The 19,241-nt window shown below is 46.2% G+C and overlaps 1 protein-coding gene across 2 annotated transcripts; it reads right to left on the bottom strand.

The window, feature by feature from the left end:
• Positions 1–9,114: 9,114 nt before the first annotated feature.
• On the bottom strand, positions 9,115–18,801 carry INSIG1 (insulin induced gene 1). 2 transcript variants are annotated; one of them, XM_030264263.4, is made up of 6 exons: positions 18,695–18,801; positions 17,906–18,318; positions 15,394–15,518; positions 14,593–14,759; positions 14,030–14,129; positions 9,115–11,357 (listed from the first exon to the last, which is right to left on the bottom strand). In XM_030264263.4, the coding sequence occupies exons 2-6, from the start codon at positions 18,300–18,302 to the stop codon at positions 11,328–11,330; spliced, it is 819 nt and encodes a 272-aa protein (XP_030120123.1). In that variant the 5' UTR covers positions 18,303–18,318; positions 18,695–18,801; the 3' UTR covers positions 9,115–11,327. The 2 variants fall into 2 exon arrangements, with proteins under 2 accessions (XP_030120123.1, XP_030120122.1); XM_030264262.4 differs by having other exon boundaries at positions 18,559–18,701.
• Positions 18,802–19,241: the final 440 nt, after the last annotated feature.

Here is a 19,241-nt window from a genome sequence, read left to right as displayed (position 1 = left end):
ACAGGGGCTTTAATTTTTTTTAATGTCAAAAATTTTCTTTTTTTTTAAATTTTTTTTTGTTTCTTCTCCCTCTGATTCTCCCACTGCTGTCCCGGAGCGGTGCGGGGCAGCGCGGTTCGCAGGGACCGGGGCTCACTCTGCCCTGGGCTACACACGCTCTTCCTCCTCCTCCTCCTCCTCCTCTTCCTCTTTCTCCTGCCCTCGGGATCCGCAGCTCCTCACGGCCGGCTGGGTCAGGTCCTGCCAGGGGCACAGAAACCACTCCGAATTCCCACCCCATGACACTGTGCTGTGACATCCCAAACTTATTGATGTGACACTCTGCTGTGACATCCACCAGTTAATTTTTTTTTTTTTTTTTTTTTTGTAATTTTCCCTCTAGGTGTATAATTTCATCATGGAGAAGACTTTTTATCTCTTTTTATCTCTCTCTTTTTATTTTTTTTAAACGAGGAAAGCTCCATCTGAAAACACATCTCTCTTTTTGTCTTGCTTATTAGATATAATTTAACATAAAACGCCTGTTATAATTACTGATTATACAAGGGATCCCTTGTTTTTGCAAGCTACTAACAGGATTAGCTAACAAGTGCTAGATTTCAAATTAACCATAAACATTACGCTGGAATTCATTTCATTGCACTGGAGAGGAGGGGAGATGTGGATTTGGGGATGAGGGCATGGAGTGGTTCTGGGAGCCTTTCATCCAGAATCACTTTCTCTTGCCCAAGCTGTCCACACTGGGCAGCAGCATTGCCCCTGTAAAGCCTATGAAGGCATTATTTTAATTATAAAAATTATAAAAAAAAGCCCAAATGGAAAAAAAAATCCCTTCTAAAGGGTTGTGTTGGGAGGATTTGAGTGCCCTGATCCATCCTGGGGCAGAGCAGCAGCTCAGCCTCCTGCCCGTTGCCTTTTCCTGCCACTGGAAATGGAGGGCTATAAAAAAACCCCATTACAGATGAGTTAATTAATGGTAATTGGAAAAGGGACCTCCCCTACATAAAATCGTCTTTTGCCACAAAAGAGCATTTAAAAATAATCTGAGGGGAAAAAAACCGAAAAACCACAACACCATAATGAAGCTTTTGAGTAAAAGACCTCATGCTTCCATCGCCGAGGAGAGCAGGGAGGAGGGAAATTCCCCCAGCCCCAGCCCTGGTCTCGCTCCTGCCAAACCCCTGCGAGGGAGCTGCTCCTGGTCTGCCCTGGCTGGAGCCCGGCTTCCTTCCACATGGAAAACATCTTTCCCTGGGCAAGGGGGACCTGGAGGGGCTCACCCCAAGCACAGGCTCCTGGGGACAACGCTGCAGGGCAGGGGTCCCTCTCCTTCCTGCCAGAGCCGCTGCTCCTCTCTGCTTTCCATCCTTCCACCAGAGCTGCAACTCCTTAGGCCTGGCGGAAAGTAAATCCTTTTAATGAGTCAAATAATTTTGGACACAAGAAATTTCCCCCCCCCCTCCTTTGTAATTAGAGCTGGCCGCGTGTCTAAAATGATCTGCTTTCCAGAGGGAAACAATAATTGAATTGTTGGGTGTCTCCCGAGCTTTGCAGGGCTCCGGGAAGGCTGCGAGGGAAGCTGAGCCATTCTCTTGTTAGTGCCTGCAATGAGAGCGAGACACCCTAGAATTCAATTACGCGGCTCCTCCAGGAACCGTTATAATTATAACGTCAAGTTGTTTTTTAAAATTTCATAATTATGCTTTAGGATCCTTTGCGTGGATGTTTGGGAATGCGCCTGCCCAGCCCCAGCCCCCCACACCCCCTCCCTGTGCCTCAGCAGTGTCTGTGCTTCACTGGCATTCCTCTCTCCCTGCACCCATGGGTGCCCGGGCTGCTGTCCCTCTCCATCCCTGAGCTGGCACCCATGGAGCCCTGCCCTGCTCCGTGTCACTGCACAGCTCCCCTGAGTGCCACATGGTGTCAGGGAGCTGGTGGCACATCCCTGTGTCAGAAAATTGATTCCCCCACACAGCTGTTCCAGAGGAGCATTAGGGAGAAGATCGGAGTAACCAGTTACAGAAATGAACATGGGAGTTACATCCAAAAGTAAGATCAGAGTTACAGAAAGGTTTGTGTTCAGCTAGTGAAGAGACAAGTGTCCAAGGTCCTCCCTTCAGTGGCACCAGAGGGGTGAGATTTGGGGCATGCCAGGTGGTGCTGGGGACCTTAGGAGTGGGGTGCCATGTAAGAGCTCTGCCTGTGCTCAGGTTGACATTTCACTTACACCAGTGAAAACGTAATCCTGAAAACCTTCCCCATTCCTTTTGCAGGTGGAAATGAAAAGCTTGGAAGGGCTTGACACACCACTGACAATGCCATGCAAGCTTGGCCTGGGAGCAGCATTATGTTTGGAGGGTAGCTAAGTTACTTCTAGGCTCTATTTAGAAAAGTGGCTCAGACTTTTACACTCCTGCTGAAATAGGAGAGCTGTGAACCTGTCCTGCTGCAGAGCCCCAGTTCAGTGCTGCTTCTCTCCCCTGCCCTCTCCATGTCCCTGTTGCAGACCCACTGTGTCCTGCTGGAGGTGGCTGCCCAGGACTGGGTTCTGCAGAAACCAGCTCTGCCTCTGCTGGATCAGATCTGGCTGCACAGGGCTCTTTGAGGTGTTAATGAAGGAGATTCTTCTCTGAGACAAGAGACTGAGAACTTGCAAGATGGCAGAAGATCAAGAAAACCAAATGGAGGGAATGTGCAAGAATCATGACCACTATGAGCTGCTTCTGTGAGGAACTGCTGAGCAGGAAATGGTGAGCAGAAAAGCCAAGCCCAGTCAGACTCCATTAGTGCACAGGTATTGCAGCACAATCTGTTTTCCAAGTATGTGCTAAAATCCCAGCACCCTACTGTCAGAGAGATCCATGGTATCCTGGCTTGGTTCTCCTTACCAAAGCTGAATGAGACCCAAGAACGTTCCAGAGTTTCATCCAGCCCCGTTTCCAGTGTCAAATCATGAAGGGTCTGACTCAGACTGTGGCGTGGGCTCCTTTTGCAGAGCTCCTTGCTGTGCTGGACAAGGCATCCCCAGGAGCTTGCACAGAGGACTCTGCTGTGTCATGTCCTTTTTCAGTAGAGAGAGAAATTGTCTGTGTCTCTAGCTCCCCATATCCAGCAAAGAGTTGCAAAGCACAGCAGGACAAGAAGCAGTAGGCCTGGTGTTCTCCCCTCCTGCCCCACAGCCACTGCCAGGAAAGCCTGACAGCCTCAGGCAGAAAGCTGCTTTATCAAATGATAACCACCCAGCAGCACCAAGCCTGGTGCCACCAAAATAACCTTATTTTGACAGTGCATCTTGCACTTGGCTGCTGAAAACAGCTTCTGAGCTTGGACCCAGCTTCTGAGGAGCTGGAGCAGCACACCACTGCCTTTGTGGATGCACATTTCTGCCTGGCCAAGGGGCACAAGATGAAGAGCTTGTCTTGATATTTGCAGGTCAGGGCCCCCTGTAACAGTTGTGGCACTGGGACAGGAGAGCAGAGAGGAATACACAATGACTGTGCTGATTTCAGACTGGGAATACATTTGCTTTTCATTCTCTCAGACAAGCAATTAGAGCCATCTCCCCAAGCAGTTCCCACCCAGCAAGGAGTTCCAAAATATGAAAATTCTTCCCTTTCATATTATTTTCCAGATGTTCAGTCTTCGCTTCCCTTTATTAATGCTTCTTTTGCCAGGGTGATTCATTTAACAATTAGCTTAGGCATAGGGTGGAGCAGCTGTTACAGATATTACCTGTGCCTCTAAGGCAAAGCTTCTTACTGTGGTTTTTTATCCATCTTTCCTTTCCTTCTAGACCTTTAATAACCTGTAAGAATATCTTTAAATTAGTGGGGCGCTCTGATTCCTCAACCAGGTCAACAGATGGCTCACTTGGACCTGCCTTCAATTAAGCAGGTGGAACATGCCCAAGGAGCAGGCAGACAAATGCAGCTGCTCTTTCCCCAAATCCCACTGCAGTTCTGATGGGACTTACCCACTAGCTCCTGTGTGAGGCTGCTTGTTCTATTGACCTCAGAACTTTGCATTCAAACTTCCATCACCTGGCTGCACCTTCCAGGAGAGTGATCCTTCCCATGACAATGAGATGTGGGTGGGATGATGCTGAGGTAACTGGGCATTGCTGGCTGCATGGTCTACTTCCAATGTTTGATTGTTGAGAAAAACCCCCAAACCCTAGTTTTTCTCATCATAAGCACTGATGGATATCTTTGGTTCCCATATTAGTGGAGATTGAAGGTGGGGTTCAAACCTTGAGCCTCCTGCTGTTTTGGTTTGGGATGAGAGGAAACAGCCTCAAGTTGAGCCAGGAGAAGTTTAGATTGGTTATTAGGAAAAATAGGAAAAATTTCTTCTCCTTAAGGGTTGTCAAGCAGTGGAACAGGCTGCCCAGGGCAGTGGTGGAGTCACCATCCCTGGAGGTCTCTATTAGATGTGCAGATGAGGCACTTAGGGACAGGATTTAAGTGATGGACTTGGCAGTGCTGGGTTACCAGTGGGACTTGATGACCTTAAATGTTATTCCAGTGTAAGTGATTCTGTGATTCTGAGGTGTTTCACCTCCTCTCTGTGGTCTTCAGCTGCCAGTTTTGGAGGCTATGCATCTCCTGTGCCAAATCCACCAGCCTACAGAGGTGTCTTTGAATACCCTGGGGTGTATACAATTATGGGAATGTTTATCCTTTGCAGCTGAGTTCCACCAAGAGAATCACAAATCCCCAGGTTGTATCTTCAAACTGTGCTCAGAACAGACTCATTTGTACTGTGGTTGGACTCCCATTCCAGCAGCACAAATTGTGGGAGTAAAGGTGAAGTAAAGGCTAAACAGTGGCAGCAGGATTGCCCTGATGATACCATGTGTTTTCTCTGCATGAAAAGACCAAAAAATTGCTAAAATTCTGAGTAAAATTATCAGGATTAGTTATGCTGTTAGACATTACTGTTTTCTTCCACTGAGCTGATAACTCAGGTGCTTATGTCTTGGTGGCTCTTTTGCTGATGTTTTTATTCACTCTTACTCAATTGTTGCAGGAAGGTGCTTGGAAGGTGACCTGTGGGAGGTTTGGTAGGAGGATTATTCATGTCTGACCTCCAGCCCTTAGCAGTGACAGTCTCTCTGCTCTGCTATGGCTGGGAGAAGAGCTCCAGACCTGGAGCTGCTCCTGATGCTCAGCACACCTCCAGTCCCACTGACTTCACCTGTGCTGCACTCAGCTCAGCTGTGTTTGAATCCTTTCTGGGGTGAGGACATCACTGACTGCACTGTCTGTGTGCTTCAGCCAAGCAAAGAAAAATGCTTGAGCCAGAGGTTGCTTTCAAAAAAGAATTTCCCTGCTGCAGAGCTGTGCACAGAAATAAATCAGCTCTGCTTGTCTGGACAAGGTCTCTGCTGCCCAAAAGGAGCCCCTGGAGTTTTGATTTTTGCCCTGTTTATTTTGCTAGAGCTGGGTATGTCAGCAGGGTATATATTCCTGGGGATTATTTCACCTGCACCTCCAGAGATTTCTGGACTATGCTGTCTGATCCTTGCAGGGTAAAATTTGGAGTGGGCTTGAATTGATGCTGGTGGGGATGTGTTGCACCTTCTTCCTACATCAGCTTGTGTCACCTCTTCCAGCAGCCCAGGAGCAGCAGGTTTCCTGGAGAAATCCAGCAGGTTTCCTGGAGAAATCAGAGCTGGTTTCTCATCCCTGCAGCACAGCCCCACTCAGTGCCCAGGCTCTGAGCTACAGGGTCCTGGTGCAAGAGCTCAGCAGCACAGACCCCTCCAGAAGGAGCCTCCAGCCTGGGCTGTCAGCTGCACACCAGGAGTGCTCAGGGATCACAGACAGCTTCTCTTGCTTTTGGATGACATCTGTTCCAGTGCTAGCTAGCATTAAACCCAGCAGCAGCTGGTTTTTGTAACACAGCAGCAGCACAAGAGGTGCTTGTAGGACCCAGAATTAACACAGCCCGAGGTATCCCGTCTCCTGCTCAAAACCCCAGCAGCCTCCAGTGCCACATGACAGTGGCACAGCTGGCACTGCAAAGCTGCTCTTCTGAGCCAGGGCAGTGAGAAAAGCTTGGGGTTTGTTTGGGTTCTTTTGATTGCTTTCAACATAAAACTTGGTTTTCCCAAAGGCAATAGTCAGAGCGAGGCAGAGGTTCTGCAGAACAGCACAGCTCCTTGCTTGCTTCCCCAGGGGCTGGTCCTTCCAGCAGGCTGACTTTTTATTGTGGAAAGAGTTTCTGACAGAAAGAGGCAAGAAAAAAGGAAAAAAAAAATCCTTGAGCAAGCTCTGAGTAACATGAAAAGGTGCAGACAGGGCAGTGTGCAGCCTGCAGATCCTGCACAGGCATCTGCTGCCTTTCAAGCCCCTGTTGGGGTGGCAGAGAGGAAGATGAGGTCTGAAAGGTGATGAAGCCAGTATAAAGTCTAGAGGAGGCTGTTTAAACAACAAAGGGCAGGAAAGAAGAAGAAAGTGACTACCCTGGCCCAGAGAATAAAAGATTGATGAGGGTGGTGCATAATTAAAGTGATACTTACCAAAAGTGATCAGAAATATTTTGAAAAACTTGTTTTTGGGACAAAAATTACTGATTAATCAAAAGAAAAGATAATTTTTAAACCAACACATCCTTATACATTTTGGCAACATTAAAATAATGAGGAAGAACGTTTGGAAATTGAAATTTCTCATTTCATTTTTATAAGAAACAGTGGTTTAGGTTTTTGAAGGGGTGAAGCATTGCACTGTCAGACAACTTGGACCACTTTTCAAAGGTCAGAATCAAACCAGTGCCTGTCAAGGTAGTACCAAGTGTTCCAGCTGACCCAAACTGTGTGCTTGGTGATTTTATCTAGCACAGGTTGCTCAGAGAAGCTGTGAATGCCCCATCCCTGGCAGTGTTCAAGGCCAGGTTGGATTTGGCTTAGAGCAACCTGGGCAAGTGGGTGTGTCTGCCCATGGCAGGGGCTTAGAACCATATGGTCCTTAAGGTGCCACCCCAAACATTTCTATGATTCTAGCATCTCTCCAGTATTATGCAACTCAAAATACAGCCAGAACAGTCAGAAGACCTTTTGTCTTGGAGAACTCCATGGTCACATGTGAACAACTCACATTTCCCCCGGAGCATCTCAGTGAGCCTTTGTGTCACTGGGTGTGATCTCGACTCACTTCTGAGTCCAGGTTAACTTATTTTAATTTTTTGGCCCCTACTCTAAGATACCGTGCAAAGGATGAACTCCCTGTGCATTCAGATGAGTAAGAGACACACAGCTTCCCCTTCCCAGCCCCAAACCATAGCAGGGGTACCCAAGGGACACTCACCTGGCTGCCAGGGGAAGCCCCATGCCAGCCACTGAACTGGAAGAAATGCTGTAGCTGTGTTTCATTTCTGCTTATTGTAGCTGATGTTTTAATTCTTAGGAAACACAGCAAGTTTATGTAACCTCTGTAGCACTTCTCTGATATTTAATAAGTAATAGCAGTCAAGCTACTGAACACACAAACAAGACAATGAAATAGAGAAGGTGTAATTTGCAGCTGAAGAAAGAAATTCACTGAGTAAAATTCAGTAAAGCTCTGACCTTTTATGTGTTTTTGGGTAGTAGTGCATTATTTATAGGAATTATCATATGCACTTTGAATTCTGTGTTTGAAAGTTAACTGGAGCAGGCCAGAAGCACCACCACCATCTACTACAGACTCTTGTCACACAGACAGGCATGAGGCTTTAAGGGATACGAAATTCATCTGTCCCCATTTGCAGCCCATGAAGGCACAACATTATCACTGCAAAATGTGGGAATTTAAACACAGGGAGAAGACTCCAAGGTATATGTGGAGGTATTTTGTTGTCCAGAGAAATCACTGTTATCTATCTATAGGAGCCCTTCTTGGTCTTTTAGCTGGAAGAACCCACTATCCCTCACAGCTCTCACCTGTTTCCAAGACAGAACCTTCAAAAAGCTCTCACATATATGCTTTGTTCAATTAGTCCAGCATGTAATGCTTTGTTTTCATGAATTTTGGAGCTACTCTGATGTGCAGTAAAGGCAATTGAGACCTAATTTCATTATTCATCTCAATATGTTCCTGCTGCATTCAGAGAACAGACTATGGGCCCTCCTGTGGCTAATTTAGCACCTGCAAATCCCCATGATTAAAGCCAAAGGCTGCACGAGCCACAGGATGGATCTGCAGGAATATGCACACGTCAAATCATCCCACTTGCTGGGAAGAACATTTCTTTTTTTTTTTTTTTTCCTTTATAAACTTTGTACACCTGCTCCTGACTCAAAAGGAGACCATCATGCTTTAGTTCTCCAAGACCAGGCTGTGTCTCGCAACCTTACATATATATATATATATATATATTCACATACATAAAAATGTGTATTTAATTCTTTTTCACAAAATTTGAATGGGGTTTCAGGGAAATCAGTGTACCTGGAGAACGTGGGCCATCAGATTGGAGCTGTTAACACCTCCTCAGCTGCTACATTGAATTTAAACAAACACAGGCTATTCAAGTTAAAATAGTTAAGATACTCCTAATGAAGGAATTTCCTTCCTTTCTTCACCCAAGCCAACTGAAAATTGACCAAAAAGTCATTCTACTGTTTCCACTGAAAATGCAGCATCTTCTAAAAGTCTAAAATAGACACTGAAGTGCAGTAAAATTGAAGACTTATGCTCTCAATTGCGAGCTGCTATTAGAGTCGCTTGGCCTTAGCAGCTCATTCTTAGCTTGCACTCTTCAAGATGCCTCAGACTTCAGTAACCACTGCTGCACACAACCAAACCACAGCAGGAATTTGCATGCTTACCCTGCCCCCTCCGTGTTTTGTTTCAGATTATGAATTTCAGCATTTTGGAAGACAATGGCAGGAAGATTCTGTACTTTAAGCCACAAAACCACAACACACTTACTCTGCTTTCCTGCTACAATAGCAAGGCTGTTTTCTTCAACTGTACGACCCATGCCGAAGATGATCTTGCCAAGTTCAGTTTAAGATTTTTTTTAAACCACTGCATATGCATGACTGAATATTTGTTATGCAACCATAACAACTGTCCTTTTCAAGAAAGATTCCTGCATAATGCGAGCACAGAGAATCCGAGGCAAACATGGTTTGATCTTAAAACTTTAATAGTAAAAAAAGTGTAAAACCAAACACACCGCTGAAAACTTATCAGTAAGAATGAGAATTTAAGTGTTCAAATTCAGAATAGTGCAAATTTTCTTCACTCCCCTCCCCACCTCTTCCAAACTTAAATCACTTTGGTTAAGATACTCAGAAGTATTGGCAAAAAATGAACTTTTGACTAATGTTTTTGGCTGTATTATTTCCAACAGGTACAGATTTAGTTTCAGTCTTTACAAATAAATCTCAGATACTTTTCTATTAAATATCCATAGAGATCACTGCCAGCTTTACTTACATAGTTTCACAACATTTTGAAATGGGTTTCAAGATGGTTACAAAGCTGTAACTCCAGCAAGGCAGCAGCTCCTCAAACAGCTGAGCTGAACTCATCCCAAGCTCTTCAAGCAGTTCTATAAAATTTGATTATTTAGGTTTTGAACATTTGAGGAAGGATCTTATATCAATGAAATTACTCTTGATTTACACCAAAGCAAGGTTAGAATTGGGGTCTGCTCTGTAGTATAGACTTTGTGCTAAACTTTTGTTGCTAGCATTCCCTTAGAAGAGTGAAAACAGCCAGAACAGAAACCTGGACTCAACTTCTGTTTTGATGGTTCAACCTTTAACTGAAGCCTCTAACTATAACTGAAGCCATGTAAGATTGGAAAAGAACACAACAAAAAACAAATTGCATAATACAAAAAGGAAAATCCATAAAAGTTTACAAGTACACCATAACCACAAAATTGGAGTATTTCTAAAAATTTGGGTTCAATGTAAGATACAACAAAACTAGCTTTACTAGTTAAATAAATTATTGCTCCATTTGACTCCATGCAGCATTGAAATGAACTCAGAACCCTTTTCTCTTTAATCTCTCATAAGAAATGATCGATATTGAAGAGAACTTGAGGCTCAGACTTACTGTACATTGCACTTCAACTTTTAAGACCTAATACTTGCTATTTAGGTCTCCTGTGGTCTAAGCTATCAAATGAATACGTTGTGCTCACCAGAACTATGTATTAAGAAACACCAAATGTTTAATGTAGTGACATAAGCACTTTTTGTTTTTAAGAAGGCAATCACAGATTGCAAGTTCTATAGGGTTGTGTAAAAACAAGTAGTGATCTCTTTCAGAAACTGAACTCAGAAAACAAGCTGCTCTCCACATACAATTTAAATCACATTTGAGGCCCATTCTGTTTCTAATCATTTCAGTCCAAACACGGATTCAAAGGACAGCTCTCAGAGGAAATGACAAATCAAAGAATTCGGGGCACGTGCTTGATGGCCAAGCAATGACATGGTTTTTCAGTAACATCAGACATTTGAGATACTTAAGATGTCCTTTGGTGAGACACTGAAGCAGGTGTCTAATATTAAGCAGGCATAGTCACACACACACACACTGAGATTTCTTACTGAATTGTGGCCAGAGCTTGATTCTTGCAAATCAAACTGCAAGCCTCAGGAGTAATGAAATTTCCAGTCGGAATCTCTTGATAAAGGTTCACGTTTGAACAAGATTGTCTCCTGTGCTCATTTCTCATACTGAAGTAATTTAGAAATTCCAAACTAAGGCTTCCAACCTCTCATCCCTCAAACCCTCTCCACTGTCAAAGACAGAAACTTAATGCAGCATTACAAGTAAGGGCATGATTCCTTCATAAGACTCCTAAAAGCATTAGTGCAATGCCTTTAATCTGTTTCGATCACTCTTATTTTTAAATAACCCTATTTTTTAAAGATTTGGATAAATACTATTCCTATTAAACCATACTTCATCATTGTTAAGCACCATCGATCTACTTCCTTTGGGCACTGATACAAGAGCTTGTAATTAAATTTCAGTTTCAAGGCTTTAAAACACGGCAGCTGATTCAATAACTTACAGTGGAATCTAATACTTGGAAAACTGCCACTTAGCCTGAACAGTTGTATGCACTTGGTGTTAAACTCTTCCAGAGAACAGCCATATGCAAATGCTTATGTGGTAAATCAGGGTAAGATTTCAAGATAAGCAGTTAATTTCACTTGGCTATTCTAAGAGTGGATAATTTTTTTTTCCCCACAAGTCATTTGTGCAGTGAGCCCATAAAGAGATTATTTCTTCTAAATAATCTTCAGTTTTAAAAAGGAACACATCTTCATAAAGTTGCTTTCACACTGGCACCAGGTGCTCTTCAAAGGCTTAGTCGTTGTGTGGTTTTTCTGGAATACCCTGTGGATAAAAAACATCAAACACACGTTAGGTTTTAATGCCATCTGATAAGTGACTACATTATGCAGCATTTTCAATTATTAAATAGTAAAGTAACTCCAGTTAGGCTGACAGTGACCTAGACAGCATGGCTTCTTTTAAAAGCTTAATGAGGACGTGCTTCCTAACTGGCGGGGAAAAAAAAAATCACTATGGGTGTTTGTTGCCTCAATCAGTGCATCTGAAAAATCCATCTGCCAATTGTATTGCTTTTTATAAGACTTTGTTATCTTTCCTCTCTATCTCAGTTTATTTCTTAGCAGAAGGTACTCAATGCTTCACTTAATGGACATTAATTCAGTTTTAACAGCCCTTTTTTAAACTGCCTTTAACCACAAGCCACTTTATTTTCCAGTCAAAGCCTGGTATCAGAGACTTACTCATTTCTTCCTAAGTCCCTTTTCTAGTCTGGAATGCAGTAATATGTCACTGTAAGACATTTAACCCATTTTTCTTTGAAACAAAGCTTGTAACTTGTTCTCTTTCTAAGGTCAAAATACAAATACATTTTCAAGGACTGAATTCATTCTCAGTTCTCCAGCCTCTAGCACTAATACACAATAGATATTTGTGAGGCCCAAGCTCTGAATACCACCCTAATTTGTCAGATGCTGAGAAAGATGGTTACAACTCAAAATGAAGTGTTGCCACCCACTTAACCCAGCTGACAAGCACTGACTGAGCAACTCCAGGTTCAGAATGAGCAGAAAGAACTGATGGCAGCAGCAGCACCATCACCTCTTCTTTTGCTATAAAGCCTTCTAAAAGAAAACACTGGACTTCTTCCTCAAACTGGTAGCAAAAAAATCCCAACAAGCCAAACAAAACCCCAAAGTCTCTGCTAACAGCAGGTTTGCTGAAAGGTCACACTGCACTTTGGTAGTACATGGGAGTTCTCTTGAAATCCAGTGACTGGAAAGCAGCAAGGATCTCCCAGCTAACATTTATCAGTGTGGGAGATGTCCCAGGGATACTTTTCCTTTCACTTTTCATTTCTAACTGGAAAATCTAGACAGAGGCTGAGGAAGAAGCAAATCAACTTTACTCCACTAATTTTCACAGGTGCCACCTTCTATTCTGGGCAAACCCAGAAAGCATCTGTCACATGCAACAAAGAGCTCAGGGGCTGCAGCACAATCTATAGCCAGAGAAATAACTGTTTAATTCAAGTATGGGTTAAAACAATGCCACATTCCATCTTCCTGCCACAACCACAGTGGCTGACAAAACAGACTGATACTTTTAAATTACCCCTATAGAAGAAGGATATGGTTGGCTGAATTACAGACTCTACTTCTTTGGATTTCCAGCACACAATGCTACAATGACAACTTGCTAAAGTGTTCCTATGAAAATGCTGCACTTCCCCAAGCTTTTCCTGACTAAGTAATGGCAATGTAAAATACATGAGAAGACACCTCTAAATAACCAGAGGTTATTGCCAACTTTTCCCTTTCTTTATAAGGAAGAGGACAAGATTGACAGGAAAGCTGCAGGCAGGATCCAGACTGATTTTAACTACACTCAGGTCAGATGCCAGGTGAAACAACAGCAAAGGGAAAAAAGTTCTATGTCTCTAAATTAATTTTAACTCTTTCTTGTTTAAGGCTGCCTTCCTTTGCTTTCCAACAGAAGCAGCAGAGCAACTGGAAAGCACTGTATGAAATACAGAACTGTAGCATAAACCAACTATAATTTTATTCTGAGACTCTGCTACAATACCAAAGCTTCAACAGAATTCAGTTAATGTATGGTTTTCATTGATGCAAGTGGCAAATTTAGAAAGAGAAATTCTGCTTCCTCTTCCCCCCATACATGTAGTCCTAAATAAACCCAAATGCAGATTGTATGCACCAGTGAGATTTGAAAGGGAAGTAGTGAACTTGTATTTTAAAAACCTCAAACGCCCTTCCTTCAGTAAAAATTGAAGACACCTAAACCATAGCAGCCTTAGGAAAGTTAACTTGAAGGATGTTTTCCAGGATACAGGACTTACATAGCAAAGAAGACAGAAGTTAAATAAACACAATATTAATTATTTTTATCCATCAGTGTCAGAACACCTTTCACAACCAAGCCTTAGGCTGATGTGCAAACACACAGCCTAGTTTACTCTTCAGTATGCTACAAGGAAATAATTCCTTAAGAACCTGGCAAACAAGACAGCAATTTATATTATCCCATATATGGAGTGATACTTGAATCATATCTTAAGTAACCAGCAAGAGAATATTTCATTTTGGACCAGTGGAATTTGATGCTATATAGGGACATTTCCCTATATATGCTTTTGTGCATGAATAATTAGAGAAAGCCAGGCAGTGTCTCAGTTCTCCAGCTACCCTAAATGTTAATTATAAACACTGATGGAATAGGAGCAATGTACTGATTCCAGTCTTATTTAGGCTGCCACTGGGAAAAGTTAAATACAAAAGATATTCAAACACTTACTAAGACAATACCCACTCTACTGGCAACACAGGTTGTCTGCTTATAGTTCAGCTCTTTGGAATATATCTATTTAACTCTGACAGTTTGTGAGTCATACCCTTCAAGGCATAGTTTATTCTTGGACTAACAACAATGGAAGGCATTTGGATTGTTAAGGAAACTAGTAATTATGCAGTAATTACCATAGCCAGCTGGCGTCCTATGTTTCCTACAGTCACACCTCCTGAGAAAAATATACATGGAAGCCAAGAACGAATGTAAAGGAAATCTGGGGATGTATACCTAGTACAGAAAAGAGAATAAGTTAGAAAGTTAGAGACAAATAACTTTCATTATCTTATAAACTCTTAACCAGATGCTACAGAATTCTGGGCTGAAACAAAAAAAAAAAAAAAAAAAAAGCAGCAACAGAGGAGATGGAAACTGGGAGACCAAATGAAGTTTGTAAACTTCACAAGCTTCTAAAACTCCTTGTCCTAGCCAGTAAAGTTTAGAAATGCACCCTGCTGAGAGCCAGTGGAAGTTCAGTTTTCTGAGGTGTTACCATTTCAACACGCGTCCCAATCCCAATGCTCCCCAGCTCTCAGTCTGGGCATTTGGAACAACTGGACCACTAGCTTAGACAAACAAAACATCTTCTTACAAGAATGTGCCAAATATATTAACAACTAAATTCCAGTTCATGTGCACCCATGCTTTTAGTTAAGACAAGAGAGTTGAAATAGTATTTTAGAAGCTAACTTACTGATAAACACCATTATATACAAGAAACTGGGTTATCAGTGTTGCTACAAAGGCTATTGTTATTCCAAGTCCGAGACCACTTCTTGAACGATCAAATGTCCACCAAAGCCCCAGTGATAAGGCTGCCAGAGTCAGGGACAGCTGGACGTTGTTTGCAAAGTCTAGTTTCTGGAAAAAAATGTTAAGGACAGTCTTTTTTAAGTCTGCAGACATCCTGTTACTGAAACTGAACAATGGAGAACTCAAACTGAAAGTAAGCATAATTCTCTGTCTTTAAATACAATACATTAAGGATTTGGTTTTCAGACCTGCCAAGCAATCATAGCTCTTGTTAACTCTAACTGGAACATGACTGCAAAGTCAACATCAATTTTTGTCACACTGAGCATCTAGAGAATATGCTACATTTTGAAACATTTACCTTTGATGGATTTTTTTCTCAAGTAACCTGGGTAATCCAGCCCACTTATGTTTTCTGCTCAAGCCACCATATTTTAACATAAAGAACACTTATTTTGTGCTTCTCACTAGCACGTCGCTAGTTAGTTGTAGATTAAAATAACATACCTTACAGTGCCATGCTTGCAGCTATACAGGACACACCATGATGTCAATCCCTCTCCCCTCCCGTCACACTCCGAGTGAGCTGTGTCACACATCTCACAGCAGCCACTGCAGGTCTCACAGACCTTCTCTGCCAGGAGCACCACCCTCACCCTGGCAATCCCCCCCAGACCCCAGTGGCAGAGACAGTGAGATGAGCACAGAGCAAGCACTGGAGCCAAGAGCAGCTGAAGGATACAGCGCTGGCGTGGTTGATGCCCACGAAGACGGCGATGCAGCGCATGACGCTGGCCCACTCCCGCTTGAACTTGTGGGGCTCCCCGAGGTGGCTGTCGATGCAGGGGTACAGCAGGCCAACCACAGCTGCAAGAGAAGGAACACCACTTGTACCAGCTGCTAGGCAAGGATTACTCCAGCACCACCAAATATTAGCTTGGCACGTAAGTGCTTGAGAAAGCAGCAAGGTGCTCATCGCACCGCTGTAAGCCTGATGAAGAAAGCACAATTATTATCCATCTTTTCTTCTTTAGAGAAGTGAAAACCCCGCTCTAACAAGCAGTATTCTCTTTGAACCTTTAAATATATATTGCATTGTTAAGATATCTGACTTGAAGCTCCTTTTGTTGAAAGAGATTTGTCATTTGACATCCTGAGCAAACGCTTGTACCAATAAAAGCAAAGCACAATAAAAGCTTTGCAAGGAATGGAATCTGTGTTCAGTGCTCACATGCAGGGCTGACAGCTTTATGAACATGATTCATCAGCTGTGAATCAGGCCCTGAATTAAATATTTCCCTGGACTTAAAAAGTTTATTAGCAGAGCTGCTTTCTCTCTTTCTGCTGGGCTCTAAGTCAGCCCAGGGCTCCAGTCCATGTTGTCAGATGAATTTTGATACCAAACAGAAGCAGAGCTGAACTTAAACAAGCAGCTGCCATCAGTCTTCTTATATCAGGGAAAAATAACTACTCATACAATTAACAAGACAAAGTTTTTATCTCCATAAAGCATTTTTCAGCCTTTATCAGTCTGAAAGTTGGCTGCAGAAGAAAAACATAGGCCAGTGTTAGCTCAGTTGCTGGCAAGAGCACCAGAGTTTCATTCTTCTAGGGATTGCAACTCCCTGAGTTGTCACCAACTCCAGGGTTAGATGTGCTGCTTTTACTAAGTGCAACTTCTCTGTTTGTTAATTTCCTTTCCTGCTGGTTTTTTTTTTTTTAATTCCTTAAACGCTTAAGAGTAATAAATTCTGTGTTAAGAAGGCTAGAGAACATGTTATTCCAAGAGAGACGTGTTCTGAAACAGCTTCATTACTCTGATGCCAACTACCAGGACTCTTGACTTACAATAACAGCTAAATTCCAAAGTTTAATCCAACTGTGACAGGACTATGAGAACTCTCATTGGAGAATATCCCAGGCCATCCCTTTAATGAACGTTTAATGTTCATCCTTTAATGTAATCCATTAATGAACACAGTTCATTATTCATTCGAGTGTATGGTTTATCATTCATACCCCCTCCACTGTGTGATACAAGCGGACATCACACAAACAAAACATTAAACAAAATATGCATTAAACAAGAATATGCAGAAGTTGTTTAAAGTATTTTCAATGCAAATTAAAAACTGCTACAGTGGGTTTATTTCCTAAAATTTAACTCCTTTTTTAATCCTCCAACCCTTCACCAAAACTTTGTTTTGCCTAGACAGGGGCTTGGTGGGGGTGTCATGAATGATAAACCGCGAAGTATGCGCCAGCTGCTGTGACAACAGCGCAGCCTGAGCCTTCTGAGGTACCTGCCCAGCAGTGGGGACAGGGACAGCAGGCAGGGCACGGGGAGGTGACAGGAGCAGCGGGCAAGGTGGTGAGAACAAGCAGGTGATGGGGGCAGCGGGGAAGGGGCAGAGAGGTGACGAGGGACACACAGGTGACAGGGGCAGCGGGCAGGAAGGTGACAGGGACGGCGGGCAGGAGGGTGACAGGTGACAGGGGCAGCGGGCAGGAAGGTGACAGGGGCGGTGGGCAGGAAGGTGACAGGTGACAGGGGCAGGAAGGTGACAGGGGCGGTGGGCAGGAAGGTGACTGACAGGGGCAGCGGGCAGGAAGGTGACAGGTGACAGGGGCAGCGGGCACGAGGGTGACAGGTGACAGGGGCAGCGGGCAGGAAGGTGACACGGGCAGCGGGCAGGAGGGTGACAGGGGCAGCGGGCAGGAAGGTGACAGACAGGGGCAGCGGGCAGGAAGGTGACAGGTGACAGGGGCAGGAAGGTGACAGGTGACAGGGGCAGGAAGGTGACAGGGACGGCGGGCAGGGCCCGGGCCGGTGACCGGGCCCGGTGTGGCGACAGGGCCGCGCGCGCCGCCGCACGTGACTTCCTTGTTGTGGCCCAGCCCGTGGCCAGTCGCGGCCGCAGCCAATGGCGAGCGCCGCCCGCCACTCACCAGTTCGGCGGCAGCCAATGGGCGGCGGGGGGCGGGGCCAGCGCGGGAGCGCCGCGGTGACCGCCGCGCCCGCGGGGAGCCCGCGCTTCTCCGCCGCCCTCAGAGCGCACCGCCTCACAACCGGCCCCGGGACACGCGGGGACAAAGCCGGGCGCGCATCCTCCTAAGTGCCCGCATCACTCGCTGTCGGCTGGAAATGCGGGGCTCCCACGCGCACGGGTCACGCATTCAGCCCCACCGCCTCTCCTCCTCCACGAGAGGATGAGGAATAAAGCTAAAATCGCTCGTGGAGGTCAGGCACTCACCTGCTGCAGTGCCGCAGCACGGGGGCACCCACCAGGCGGAGGAGAAGAGAGTAGAAATCACTTCGTCAGGGAACAAAGTCACGTTCCGCTGGATCTGCAGCAAGTTCAGCACCAGGGCCATGAAAGCACCCACGACGAAGAGCACCACGCTCCTCTGCACCAGGTGCTGACTCCAGTTCAAGGTGCTGCTGGTGCTGCTGGCGGTGCTGCTGGCGCTGGAGGTGCTGGGGCTGCGAGCTCCGCGGCCCACCAGCGCCAGCGAGGGGCTGGGCACGGAGGAGCTCAGCATCTCGCCCACCTTGGCGGCCAGCCCCGCCGCCGTGTCCCCCAGCTGGCTCCTGTGCCTTCCTCTGGCAGCGCAGGAACAGCTCCAGGCGCAGCTCTCCAACCTGGGCATTGGCTTCTCCGCAGTCCTGAAACACACGCACAACCACACGCTACTAAAGCCCCGAGCAACGGGTCGGGCCGCGCCTCCCTCCGCGCTGACACACACCGCCGCATCCTCCAGCGCCGACCGGGCACCGGGGGATGCGGGGTGACCCGACCCGACCGAGCAACCCTGGGGAGCACACGGACCCCGGCTCGCCACCCCCGCGGGGACGGGCTTCGCTCCCTACCCGGGCCCGTCCGTCTGTCCCGCGGGTCCCGCTCACCTCGGGATGGAGAGGGGGGGGCTGCGCCGGCCGCCGCTCCGCCGCCTCCGTGCCGGCTGCGCGCCACCGGCCCGCGCCCCGGGAAAGGTTTATAAACCCCGAGCCGCGGATGTCACGTTACCCGCCGCCGACCTACCCGCGGCCGCAGGCAGCGCCGGGCCCGCCGCTCCGCTCCGCGCCGCCGCCCCGCCCGTCCCCTCCCCGCCGGGCGGGGCGAGCGGCGGGCGCGGGTTCCGCCGCGCCAGCCCCGGGCGGCCGCGGCCCCGCTCGGGTGAGGCGGCGCAGCCAATGGCGGGCGGGCGGCTGATATGACGTGCGGGACACACCACCCGCCTCCCGGGCCCGCCGCTCCGCCCGCTCCGCGCCGGCGGCGGCAGTGACAGCACCGCCCGGGGCCGCGGCAGCGCGCCGGGGATGCGCGCCGCTCCCGGGCGGGAAGGGGAGGGCGGTGGAGGGATGGAGATGCAGGCGGTGGTGATGCTGTCACGGAATCATGGAATGGTCAAGGTTCGAAGAGAGCTTTGAGATCATCGTGTCCAGCAGTGCCACCGCTGTAGCCCTTAAACCATTAAGCCACATCACCCAGCACCAGCTTCAGACACCTCTTGAACACCTCCAGGGTGACTCCACCAGCTCCCTGGGCAACCTATCCCAATGCCTGACCGCCCTAAAAGTGATTTTTT

The sequence above is a fragment of the Taeniopygia guttata genome, chromosome 2 (genome assembly GCF_048771995.1).
Source record: "Taeniopygia guttata chromosome 2, bTaeGut7.mat, whole genome shotgun sequence".
Classification (NCBI taxonomy): Eukaryota; Metazoa; Chordata; class Aves; order Passeriformes; family Estrildidae; genus Taeniopygia; species Taeniopygia guttata.
The sequence above is the reverse complement of the archived record's forward strand: the minus strand, read 5'-3'. Positions and strand labels throughout refer to the sequence as shown.

Coding starts and splice junctions, on each gene's coding strand:
- INSIG1 (XM_030264263.4), bottom strand. CDS start 18,302: ATGCCCAGGTTGGAGAGCTGCGCCTGGAGCTGTTCCTGCGCTGCCAGA. Junction 14,760..15,393: donor GCATCAACCACGCCAGCGCT/GTATCCTTCAGC, acceptor ATTTTTTTCCAG/AAACTAGACTTTGCAAACAA. Junction 11,358..14,029: donor TAGGACGCCAGCTGGCTATG/GTAATTACTGCA, acceptor TTTTATCCACAG/GGTATTCCAGAAAAACCACA.